The sequence below is a fragment of the Plectropomus leopardus genome, chromosome 12 (genome assembly GCF_026936395.1).
Source record: "Plectropomus leopardus strain MGB_pleo_1.0 chromosome 12, ASM2693639v1, whole genome shotgun sequence".
NCBI classification, from domain to species: domain Eukaryota; kingdom Metazoa; phylum Chordata; class Actinopteri; order Perciformes; family Serranidae; genus Plectropomus; species Plectropomus leopardus.
This window is the reverse complement of record NC_142187.1, coordinates 12,409,393-12,421,925: the sequence shown is the minus strand read 5'-3', so window position 1 is coordinate 12,421,925 and position 12,533 is coordinate 12,409,393. Positions and strand designations below refer to the sequence as shown.

Here is a 12,533-nt window from a genome sequence, read left to right as displayed (position 1 = left end):
ATTTTGTTTCATGTCTTGTACAGGCGTGTACAGTGTGGCAGAGGTGTAGCTGAAACTGATGGAATAATTTAATAATTTAATAATTTAATTGTCAAATATGAGAGGCATGGCACAGGCCACACCCTATGGTGCAAGCTGCACCATTTTCTATACATTCTGGGGTCATTTGCGTAGCTCAACAGCAAAAAACTTTATTCTGATGACATTTTACTATTTTTTTTATTCCAGCGATGACTTTTCACAGTCCAGGATAAGAGTCACTGTAACTGTAACTGTCACTTTAGAGAAACCCACCTCCTGCCGTAAGCAGCACACAGATAGCCAAATCACTTCCTGATATGGCACATTTTGCAGAATGGAGCTCATCGCACTTCTCGTTGTCGTTTCTATGCAGCTTTTGTGTAAAGCAGAAGGTAACAGCTTTATTTAATTTATATTTTCCACAGTTGATTGACTTTGTTTGTTTTAAAAGTCAAAGTTATTGCAGTGTAGCACTATTTCATCAATAGATGGTAGATAAGAAACTTAATGTTTTGTTGATTCTGAGACATTCATACCATTCTCAGTGATATGCTCTCTGTCAGTTATTTCAGTAGTGATGCTTATAAAATTTAAATGTAAAAGTTTTGTGAGTATATATATACATATATATATGCCACTTACTCATGGGTCACAAAGCTGATTGTTAATCTGGAGATTAATTTTCAGTGTAGAGAGGTAAAATACAGTTTATTATTTAACTAACATTTTCATTTCTTGATCTTGTACAAGGCCATAATACTGAATGCTGAGACAGTGGTATATATATATATATATTTTTTTTTTATTTATTTATTTATTTTTTTTTCCCAAAAAATGATAATATCAGCTGTTGTACAGGACCTTTTCAATAGTATCTTTATTGTGATGAGGAAGTGGATGTGAAAAAGACTAAAAGATTTAGAAAAATCCTTTAATTTCTGCAGAGAATTCTAAAACATATTTTAACCTTTATAGTAGATAATCAGTGTAACTTATAAAACCTTTGGAGTTGGTCTGAGATGCTGACACATTATAGCGAAATATTGACGAAGTGTAACTGCAATTTCAAGAGGCACATGTTAACTTTATTCCTTTGATAGTGGACCTCTGTAAGCAATCTGTGGAAATAGCCACTTACTGCCTTATGGTCTGTTTCCTTTGTCTAAGCTAGTGAACAATAAGAGGACAAGGTGAAAGAAAGTCCGCTGTTTTTCAGAGAAGACCGATCGGAAAGAAAAATGAAGACTCCAAGTAAAATCTTAATCTCAGAGGGCTTAGTTTCTGTTTAACTCATTGATCCTGAGGCAGGCTGAGAAACGAGACAAAGCCGATACAAGGCATTTTTAAAGACTTTTTCCAACCTTTGGTAAGGCATAATAAGCATCTTGCAATTTAACTGATAATCAAATGCATTAGAAATAGAGCAGGGATGGAATGACATTCAGCAGTGACCAAGTAACCTTATATTATTTGTATTTTTTCTAATTGCAAAATCTGTCTGCTGTTTTTACAGGGTCCATTGCTGTGACTCCTCTGTATGTGAGGACCAATGGGGATGTGTCTCTAAATATTATAGAGGCTGTTCCCAAGGACTTTACTTTTTTTGACTGGGATTTTAAAAAAACAGTTAAAACATTAAGATTTCAACCTGGTAAAGAACCACTTTTCTTTGGTAATTACTCTGGAAGAAGTGAGTTTTTTGTGACAAATTACTCCATGAAACTGAGGAATTTACAAGATGCAGACAGTGGAGTTTATACTGCAAAAGTGTTAAGGCTTTCAGGTGACCAAATACTAGCTCAATACAATGTCACAGTTCAAGGTGAGTTTGCTAAGAAACTGTTTGTTGTTGAGACACCGATTAATAGTTCCTGCTATTGAGTTTGAAAAATTCCTCACACCTGCTTTTCCACCTCAGATCCAGTGTCTCCAGTTGAACTGAAAGGGGGCTCTGTTTCTATGAGCTCAGACTCCTGTAACTTCACTGTGACCTGCAGTGCACGGGACTCTCACATCAACAGCACTTTTAAATGTGTCAGCCAAACCTGCAGTCACGAGGAAGGAGAGCAATCAAAGGTCACAACCCCTGGTGCTTCTCTCCATGTCTACCTGTTTAATGGCTCAATCATCTGTAACCAAAGCAACCATGTCAGCCAGGCAGAGGACATCAAAATGATCGAACATTTCTGCTCCCGACATGCTGGTGAGACTGAAAAACAAATCTCAAAATGCTGATAACAGCTTACAGTTTGGAGCTAAATAAAACTTCTTCTCAAGCAAGAGTTGCTTTGGTGAAACAGCATTTTCTTGAACAGTAAACACAACAACTTGAAAATCAATGTATATTGCAGTGACAACAACAAAAATCATGAGCCTTATCTATCGGCTGCCTGAATTACTCATACAGTATTTGGGAGGTTACAAAGCCAAACTAGAAAATGTGAGTGAATTTTTATTAGAGTGGCCTTGTAAAACTAAGTAGCAGGTGGTATTTCAGTTATCTGATGCAGTACTTGGCTGCAGGCTTGGTAGTTTTCAGTTGTTTTACTTAAACAACTGACAACAAATGATCTACTATAGATCAGGACTATTACAAAAAGTATGTATAATTTCAGTCCATTAAAAGCACAGGCTGGAAAGATGTGATATTACAGTAGGGCATTCTCATTTATGTTGCAAGGCTTAGACCATAAATACTTTTCTAACCTGCTCTTGTTTTTGCTTTTCTTCAGATCCCATAGGACACCACAAAGATGCTGCTGTCACTGTGGTGGTTCCTGTTGTCGTCGCATTTTTACTTCTTACCATCATAATTGTTGCAGCAGTTTTTTATCTTCGAAAGAAAGGAAAATGTAAGTTGTGTACATTTTAATACAGAATTAGAAGGAAAAATCGGCCAAATTGTATCTGTTTAAAGCACATGTGAATTCAGCATTCTAGCATAATTCATCCTATGCCGAACCTATAAATCCCCCTTGTGTCATTGGCAATGTAAGTGCAATAACTATACAATTAATAATAACTTAGACGCTTCACACAGGGAAGTATACAATAGGGATGGGAATCCACTGATCATAATTTAACATAGCCACTGTTGTATATCCTATAGCCCCTATATGTTGTTTTTTTGTAAAACATATTACCTGAATTGATTTTTCATATTAGAAAAATCAATTCAGGTAATATGACTACCTAAAATTGGTGCAGTCTACATGCTTTAGTCCAGCCATAACATTTCCAGGACACATTGCAATTTTATTTGCATGCACTGCTGTGCGCCAAAACACCTTTTTTTTGACACAACTCCCGGGGGTTGTGCCAAAAACACAAAATGTCAAATCCTGCACTTGGAACCTTTAAGTTTAGGGTTTGATATTTTTAAAATGCTCTGCTGTGTGAAGATGGAGAAATTAAGATACACCAAAACTTAGTTTACCTGGACTTAATGTGTCGGTAACTCAAGTAGTCTAAACTGTATAAATTAAATTAAGGTGAAGCTCTCAAAATGATTAAATCAACATGTATTTTGCAGATAACACAGAGTGCACTGAAAATACAGTATATGAAGCTCCTCAGGTAAGCTTTAAGTTTTTTTTTTAATGTTACCTTCCCAAATTTGTCTGACACACCAAGGAACAGAGTTTCAGATTCTGAGAAATTTTCAATTAAGACTAGATTTGAAGATATAGACAATATTAAGAAATGTTTTCAAAATAAAAAACTGGAGCCTCAATTACTTTTATTGGCTATACTTATACACACACTATGATACATTCTCCTGCCAAGGTGATCTGCTTGCTGTTATTGACCTGTGACTGCTTGCTACATTACTTTGCATATATCTGCTGTCCCAGCTTCTGCTGCTTGGTCATACCTGCCACATGCACTTGTTGCTGGTTGTGCTGCTTGCATGTGCTGCATGCTTTAGATCCGATGAACCTGATGCACCATGATCCATCTATCCAAACCTGCTTCTAAAATCATTCAAACAATGAATCAGTTAATGCATGAATCAATCAGTCAATCACATTAAATCACAGATACAATTTCAGTTAAATGAGATCTTGTCTTACAATTAGTTCATTCAAATTGCAGTTTCTTTATGTTGCATTTGTGTTGTTGTTTTTATGGTATTTTCCATCATTTTGATAACTTGCTAGAAACAAACTTTACTTTTTACTCAATTTACTTTATTTTTTTAAATAAAGGAGACACAAACTCCAAAACAGTGTTCCTATATGTTTAACAGCAAACCATTACTAGAGACTGGTCTTAAGATTGCTTTTTCTTGGTCTCAGACCTGGCCGTATTTTCCCTCAGTGTTGACTTGTTCTTGGACAGGAAGAATTCTGAAACTTTTCAGGTGTTTCGTTTAGATCACAATCAAGGCTGACTTCAATGATAGTAGTGGTCCATGCAAGTGTGCCAAAACAAGGTCAGCAGAAGGGAACGGGCTATTGGCCCCTGTACTTGATGCCTCTGGGCAAGATTCAGTATAAGTTGCATTGTGGCTGGAGTGTTGCCATAGAAAGATGGTCTGTAGTTTGTGTGTGTGTGTGCGTGCGTGCGTGCGTGCGTGCGTGTGTGCGTGCGTGCGTGCGTGCGTGCGTGCGTGCGTGCGTGTGTGTGTGTGTGTGTTTGTTTGTTTGTTTTCATGGGAATGTGGTCTGAACCTTTTCATGGTCTTGCTCTTGGTCTTGGTTTAGGTGGTCTTGACTGCAACACTGCTCGAAACTCTTCATACATTAAATCACAGGCATTGTTTAAAATGACAATCCTTCCACAATATAATTTACAGGCAGTGTATTTCCTTCTCCCTTTGCTTCTGTATTTTGATAAAAAAAAAGAGTTACTCTAACCTTCATGTGACTTCCTGCTGAGCCTCAGGTTTTGTACTTCTGCATTTTCTTACACATAAATATTGTGAGTAGAAAAGGCAAAGCTGCACTTGGATTTTGCTAACCATGTTACAGTTGTGTGAGAAATAAACACAGGGAAAAAGACTGGAAAAAAAACAGCAGAAGAAAAATTATGCAATTTTGAGTTGCTTTTTTTAAAATGCAGTGTGTGCAGTGTGTTGTCACTTTCTTCATGCATGTGTGTGTTTTAGCTGCAGCGTGTTGTACTTTTTTGACCTGATTTTGCTCTTGATAACATGAACACTTTTTGTTGTTTTGAAGAAATTCTGAGCTGCTGTTGGATGTTGTGACATCACTTCATGTTAACACAGTATAATAGCGCCATTTAAAAAATGTAAAGTAAAAATATTAGCAACCTTTGCTGAAAATGTTGTATGTGATTTATTTTTTAGGTTGGAACATCAGCAATAACTCTAGACACGAGACCGAAACCTGATACTTCAGATCAATCTACAACCTCCACATACTGCTTGGTTGGGCCTCACTCTAGATCTTTGGGATCCACAGAGACTAAAGGCACGACTCTGCCAGAGAGCGTGTATGCTACGGTTGAAAAGTCAGCCAGGTCTTCAAAAAGTTAATTAGGAACTGTATAACATAAACTGCACCGCTGCAATTTCCAGTTTGTATTTAAGTGTTGTGCAGGCTTTTAATGTTTAGGTTTTTGTGATGTGCTATGGTATGAAAAGACTGTAAAACAATGAGGAAATAGTGTTAACCATCACACACATTCAGAAGTTCTGTTCTGTGTCAGCTCAGCCAGAGGAAGACTCTAATTAATATGGTGAACAGGCCCTAAAAATGTGGAAACATTTGAAACAACACTTAGGCGTGTGCACTGGTGTGCAGCTTTCTTTAAAATGATAAGGTACTATCTTGGAGCATTGTTTATAATAATTCTCCTTATACATTCAAGATCAGTGTTGAAAAGTGACAAAAATTAAGTTACTCCTGGAGGAAGCTCAAGCTTGACAACTGGCAGTTGAGCCTTTATGTCACTTTTCAGTTGTCAAGATGTTTACATTTGCCGACATTACAGTGAAAATGCAACACAGAAGTGTTCCCATTATAAAACATACAGAAACCTCCCTGCAGTAACCACCTTTTGAAACGCAGCTTGCATGATCTAAAAGGTTCAGACGAAGCAGTAACTGCAAAACGATAAATATTTTGTGTCAGGATGGTGAACATAAAATGATGCCTCCTTATTTTACAAGCAACAATTTAAAATTTGGAAAAGGAACTTAAAGGGTCTCAAATCAGTGGGTTGATTTGCAGTCGTGTGCTGTAGAATTATTGTATTATCTGAAGTATATTTTACTTATATTATTGTTTATGATAACTATGAACGTTTGCTATGTGGCTTAACTTTCAGCTAATATTATTGCAACCAAAAAGAATGAACCATCTGAACAAAGTTTATACAAATCAGATTAAAATATTTTAGAAATCATTTTTTTAAAAATCCAATTATTATTATTATTATTATTATTATTATTATTATTATTATTATTATGAGATAATGTTTCACCCCAGAAACAGAGTGATGAGTGTGTTAGTAAGTTATAATTTAAGAGTTTTTTTTTTTTTGGTAGGACACAATTTGTCCAAGGCTTCAAGAAAAGTAAGTAAGACTTGAATTAATTTATTTTTTGTATTAATGTGTTTTGTTCAAAATGATGCAAATAAGTGAAACAAAACATGTTTTTCAGATTTTTAAAAATGTAGGCTAGTTTTTTTAAAGATATTAAAGAAATACTCCCAATGGACTTGAAAAATTTGCTATAAAAAGTTTTGTAGTTATTCTGAACAACACCAACAAATTATGCTGTAAAAAACGATGTGTCATTAAATGCTTTATTTTTCAAAATTATATTTTGTTGTGCATGCAATACATCAAGTGTGTTTCCTTTAACAATAGCACCGATCGATTATCTGCTAAAATTCTCAAAATATACCAGATGGAAAAAAAAAGTCAGTGACACATGAACTTTAGGCTTATATAAATTCATTAAATCACAGAACATATGAGTATAATGCAATAAGTGCCCTATAAGAGTGCATCTACAAGAATATGATAATTAATTTCATCCAATTAATTAAACATGCTTAAACACATATTGAAACATACAAATAAAAATAAACATGCATTTTTTATATATAAAATTTAAAAAGACCACATTCAGTATTATATATAGCTATGAATCGTATTTCATGTGCGTTGTTTGTCTTGATCTTACAAAAATAGATCTTATTTTTGTTGTATTTTCAAGAGAACGTACTTCAAAACCATTTTAACATTGTTATTGCTGTACAATTTTTTTTCCAAAGTAAGAGCAGTGATTATTGGATATAATCAATGGATCAGACTAATCAGCACTCATTCATTTTTTTCTCAGATTATTACAGATATTTTAAAGCCTGCATTGTTAAAATCCATGTTTGTAGGCCTGCAGTTTCTACCTCACTGCCTTTGTTGCCACTTTTCTATATTTCTTGGTTTATTACTGCCACCCTCTGTCAATCAGTGGAAAAGCATGAACCCATTGGCGGGAATGTGTACCTTTTCCCTTTGTAGGCTCATGCGCACACAATACAAACTAAACAGACACTCATAAGTAAGAAAATAAAAGCAAACACCCAAAAAACCTAACAACCTAACAACCTGATAACCTAAACAAAAACTGCTCCACAGTGCCACTTGTTGTCAAAATCTTCAGAGGATACCTTTAACTTGATTTTTCTTAAATGAGGCCATAATACTGCTGTAGAACTATTTGTTTAGTTTTTCCTCTTGAGCTTCTCCATGACATGAAGAGTCACAAAAGTCATACTGTAGTATGTTGCCCAAATTGCACAAAAAAATCATACTATATTGTTGTTCAAAATTGCATGAATAAGTCTTCTTATATGTCCTCCAAAACCATACAAAAAAAGCATACTATATTATATTGTTCAAAATCACATGAAAATGACAAACTATAGTATGTCTTCCAAAATCACATAAATCGCAAATCGCAAAAATAATGTAATTCTACAGTAGATTATCCAAAATCACAAAAAATGTATGATAGTTACTTGTCCAAAATTGCACAAAAAGTCATACTATAGTACTTTGCCCAAAATCGCACAATGTCATACTATAGTATGTCAGAGCATCGTCTGGTGCATTTTGAATTTTGTGCTCATTTTTGGAGATTTGCGGTCTTGTATTTAGTTTGTCCGTCAGCACAAGGTCAGCACAAAACTTCTACTGTTTTTCCGTGCTGCGGCATAGAATTTAAATGTTTCACCATAAAACAAGAAATTGTTGTTACTTTAGTATACATTGTCCAATTTACCTGAAAGTTCATAGGTTTGATAAGGATCCCGCTCTGATCACATTTGTTTGACAATATTCACTATGTGTAATAGCACCACCTAGTGGCCACTGGAAATAATGTTTTTTTTCTATACTTTTACGAACTTGCCCTACACAATTAAACCAATACAGTTGACATTCTGTCTGAATAATGTTAAATAATACCCCATGCCATGGCAGCATGTCAGGAGGTATAGCTCAGTGGGTAAATTAGGAGGTTTGTGTCTTGGAGGTTGCTGGTTCAAGTCTTAAGTAAGACAAGTGAGATGTGACTTTTATGGCCTAAATAAAATAAAATCCCGGCTTATATATCTGTGTGCTCTACTGATATAAGTCATCAATGGCGTACCTTGCAACAAATACTTTAAACAGTTAAAAAACACAATTGTGTCCAAGTCTCCTGAATTTTTACAAACTGAATACTGATTTCCCTTGCCAAAAACTTAGTTGATTATCGGCCTGACTCATACAACGGTCAAGCTTTCAATGGATGTCACTGCTGATACTGAGCTAATGGAAAGGTCAGAAACAGAACTGATGTCTGGGGGTTTGGTTTGGTTTAGTGGGAAAAGCAAGTGGATAGTGTACATGAGGTTGATGGTTTAAGTCCTACCTGTTACAGGTGTCTTTTGACTTTTATGGCCTAAGTGAAATAAAATCTCAGCTGATATATCTGTGAATGCTTCAAAAAAAAACCCAAAAAAACAATTGTGTGTTTTTAAAAAACACACGTGTCTCATTGTCTTTTGAATTTTCATGTACTGAATACTGAATTTCCCTGCCAAGAAGCTGATTATCCATCTGACTCATTTATCAGTCAAACTTTCAATGAACATGGAAAATATGCATCATGTCTGGAGGTTTGGCTCAGTGGATAAAGCAGGTGGTTAGTGTGGCAGAAATTGCTGGATCAAGGCCTAACTGTTATAGGTGTCCTCTGACTTTATTGCCTGAATAAAATAAAATCTCAGCTGATATATTTGTGTGCTCTGCTGATAAGTCGTCAATGAGTCAAGTTTTTGACAGACACCACTGCCGATACTGAATTTCAATTTTCAACAAAATATGACACCTATATCAGCAGAGCTGACCAGTATATCAACCAATATTTAATTTTATTTATGCCATAAAATATAATTTGGCTGTAGTTTCATACAGTTTAGACTCCAATTGTGATATTAAAAATTAAGGCATATATAGTTGACTGATATTTTCCATAATAATGCATGTTGAAAAAATGACAGAAAAGGCAAGGTCCCCTCCTTGAGCTAATACCTTATCATGGTGGAGGGGTTTGTGTGTCCCAATGATCCTAGGAACTCAGTTGTTGGGGGCTTTATGCCCCTGATAGGGTCTCCCATGGCAAACAGGTCCTAGGGGAGGGACCAGACAAAGCGTAGCTCACCAGACCCCTTATGATGAAAGACATAAATGGTCCAAAGTTTCCCTCGCCCTGACGCGGGTCACTGGGGCCCCACCCTGGAGACAGGCCTGGGGGTGGGGCTTGATGGCGAGCGCCTGGTGGCTGGGCCTTTACCCATGGGGCCTGGCCGGGCAAAAGAGGCAACATGGGACCTCCTTCCCATGGGCTCACCATCCATAGGAGGGGCCAAAGGGGTCGGGTGCGATGTGAGTTGGGCAGCAGCTGAAGGCGGGGACCTTGGCGGGCCAATCCTTGCCTGCAGAAGCTAGCTTTAGGGACATGGAATGTCACCTCTCTGGTGGGGAAGGAGCCTGAACTGGTGCACAAGGTTGAGAAGTTCCGACTAGATATAGTCGGTCTCACCTCGACAAATAGTATGGGCTCCGTAACTAGTCTTCCCGAGAGGGGTTGGACTCTCTTTGGCTCTGGAGCTGCCACTGGTCAGAGGTGCCGGGCAGGGGTGGCAATACTTAATGCCCCCCGGCTCAGTGCCTGTATGTTGGAGTTTACCCTGGTGGATGAGAGGGTAGCCTCCCTTCGCCTTCGGGTTGGGGGACAGATCCTGACTGTTGTTTGTGCCTATGGTCCAAACATCAGCTCAGATTATCCACCCTTTTTGGAGTCCTTAGAGGGGGTGCTGGAGAGTGCTCCCTCTTGGGATTTCCTCGCTCTGCTAGGGGACTTCACTGCTCACTTTAGCAGCGACAGTGAGACCTGGAGGGGCGTGATTGGGAGGAATGGCCCCCATGATCTGAACCCGAGTGTCCATAACAAACACCATGTTCAGGCATAAGGGTGTCCATACGTGCACTTGGCATCAGGACACCCTAGGCTGCAGTTCAATGATAGATTTTGTAGTCGTGTTGTTGGACTTGCAGGCACATGTCTTGGACACCTGGGTGAAGAGAGGGGCGGAGCTGTCAACCGATCACCATCTGGTAGTGAGCTGGCTCCGATGGTGAGGGAAGACACTGGTCAGACCTGGCAGACCCAAACACATTGAGGGTCTGCTGGGAATGTCTGGCAGAGTCTCCCGTCAGAAGGAGCTTCAACTCCCACCTTCGGGAGAGCTTCGACCATGTCCCAGGGGAGGTGGTGGACATTGAGTCCGAGTGGGCCATGTTCTGTTCCTCCATTGTTGAGGCGGCCGATCGGTGCTGTGGCCTAGTGGTCAGTGCCTGTGGTGGTGGCAACACCTGAAACTGTTGGTGGACACTGGTGGTGAAGAATCCCGTCAAGCTGAAGAAGGAGTCCAATTGGGCCTTCTTGGCCTTTGGTACTCCAGAGGCAGCAGACAGGTACTGGCAGGCCAAGCGGAGTGCATCTACGGTGGTTGCAGAGGCAAAAACCGGGGCATGGGAGGAGTTTGGTGAGGCCATGGAGAACGACTTCCGGACAGCTTCAAAGAGGTTCTGGACCACCATCTGTTGTCTCAGGAGGGGGAAGCAGTGCTCTGTCAACACTGTGCATGGTGGGTATGGTGCGCTGCTCACCTCGACCTGGGACACTGTGGATCGGTGGAAGGAATACTCTGAAGACCTCCTCAATCCCACGACACGCCTTCCAGTGAGGAAGCAGGGCCTGGGGACTTGGGAGTGGGCTCTCCAATCTCTGGGGCTGAGGTTGCAGAGGTGGTCACAAAGCTCCTCGGTGGCAGGGCCCTGGGGGCGAATGAGATCCGCCCAGAGTTCCTTAAGGCCCTGGATGTTGTAGGGCTGTCATGGTTGACATGACTCTGCAGCATTGCGTGGACATTGGTGGCAGTGCCTCTCGACTGGCAGACTGGGGTGGTGGTCCCTCTTTTTAAGAAGGGGGACCGGAGGGTGTGTTCCAACTATAGGGGGATCACACTCCTCAGCCTCACTGGTAAGGTCTATTCAGGGGTACTGGAGAGGAGGGTCTGCTGGATAGGCGAACCTCGGATCTAGGAGGAGCAATGCGGTTTTCATCCTGGCTGTGGAGCTGTGGACCAACTCTGGACCCTTGGCAGGATCCTTGAGGATGCATGGCAGTTTGCCCAGCCAGTCCACATGTGCTTTATGGACTTGGAGAAGGCATTCGACCATGTCCCTCGGGGAGTCCTATGGAGGGTTCTCTGGGAGTATGGGGAATCGAACCCTCTGATACGGGCTGTCCGTTCCCTGTACGACCAGTTCCAGAGCTTGGTCCGCATTGCCGGCAGTAAGTCGGACTCTTTTCCAGTGAGGGTTGGACTCCACCAGGGCTGCTGTTTGTCACCGATTCTGTTCATAACTTTTATGGACAGAATTTCAAGGTGCAGCCAGGGTGTTGAGGGGGTCCGGTTTGCTGACCTCATGATTGGGTTGCTGCTTTTCGCAGATTATGTGGTCCTGGTGGCTTCATCAGGCCGTGACCTTAAGCTCTCACTGGATTGGTCCGCAGGCGAGTGTGAAGCAGGTGGGATGAGAATCAGCACCTCCAAATCCAAGGCCATGGTTCTAAGTAGGAAAAGGGTGGAGGAAAGTGGAGAAGTTTAAGTACCGCGGAGTCTTGTTCACGATGGGCAGGTGAAACGGTGCAGCATCTGCAGTGATGCCGACTCTGCACCAATCTGTCATGGTGAAGAGGGAGCTGAGCCGAAAGTCAAAGCTCTCAATTTACCAGTGGATCTTAGTTCCTACCCTCAACTATGGTCAGGAGCTTTGAGTAGTGACCGAAAGAACAGGACCGCGGGTACAAGGTCCCAAAAACAGCCAAAAACAAAATTAGCATCAAATCAAAATAGCATAAAATAGCATGCCTAGACATGTCAAAGCATAGAAAGTTATAAAAACAGCCAAAAACCCCA

General features: G+C 39.9%; 1 protein-coding gene across 2 annotated transcripts; it reads left to right on the top strand.

Annotated features, from left to right (window-relative positions):
- The first annotated feature begins 143 nt into the window (after positions 1–143).
- On the top strand, positions 144–6,813 carry LOC121952027 (SLAM family member 9-like). Of its 2 annotated transcripts, XM_042498538.2 has the most exons (6): positions 186–413; positions 1,535–1,843; positions 1,940–2,224; positions 2,754–2,873; positions 3,554–3,597; positions 5,333–6,813. In XM_042498538.2, exons 1-6 carry the CDS (start codon positions 356–358, stop codon positions 5,519–5,521), a joined length of 1,005 nt encoding a protein of 334 aa, XP_042354472.2. In that variant the 5' UTR covers positions 186–355; the 3' UTR covers positions 5,522–6,813. The 2 variants fall into 2 exon arrangements, with proteins under 2 accessions (XP_087941257.1, XP_042354472.2); XM_088085131.1 differs by lacking the exon at positions 3,554–3,597 and having other exon boundaries at positions 144–413; positions 5,333–5,513.
- Positions 6,814–12,533: the final 5,720 nt, after the last annotated feature.

Bases quoted from the DNA above. Each gene is read 5' to 3' on its own strand.
- LOC121952027 (XM_042498538.2), top strand. From the start codon at position 356: ATGGAGCTCATCGCACTTCTCGTTGTCGTTTCTATGCAGCTTTTGTGT. The intron at 1,844-1,939 runs GTGAGTTTGCTA...TTTCCACCTCAG, and splicing joins ATACAATGTCACAGTTCAAG to ATCCAGTGTCTCCAGTTGAA. The intron at 2,225-2,753 runs GTGAGACTGAAA...GCTTTTCTTCAG, and splicing joins TTTCTGCTCCCGACATGCTG to ATCCCATAGGACACCACAAA.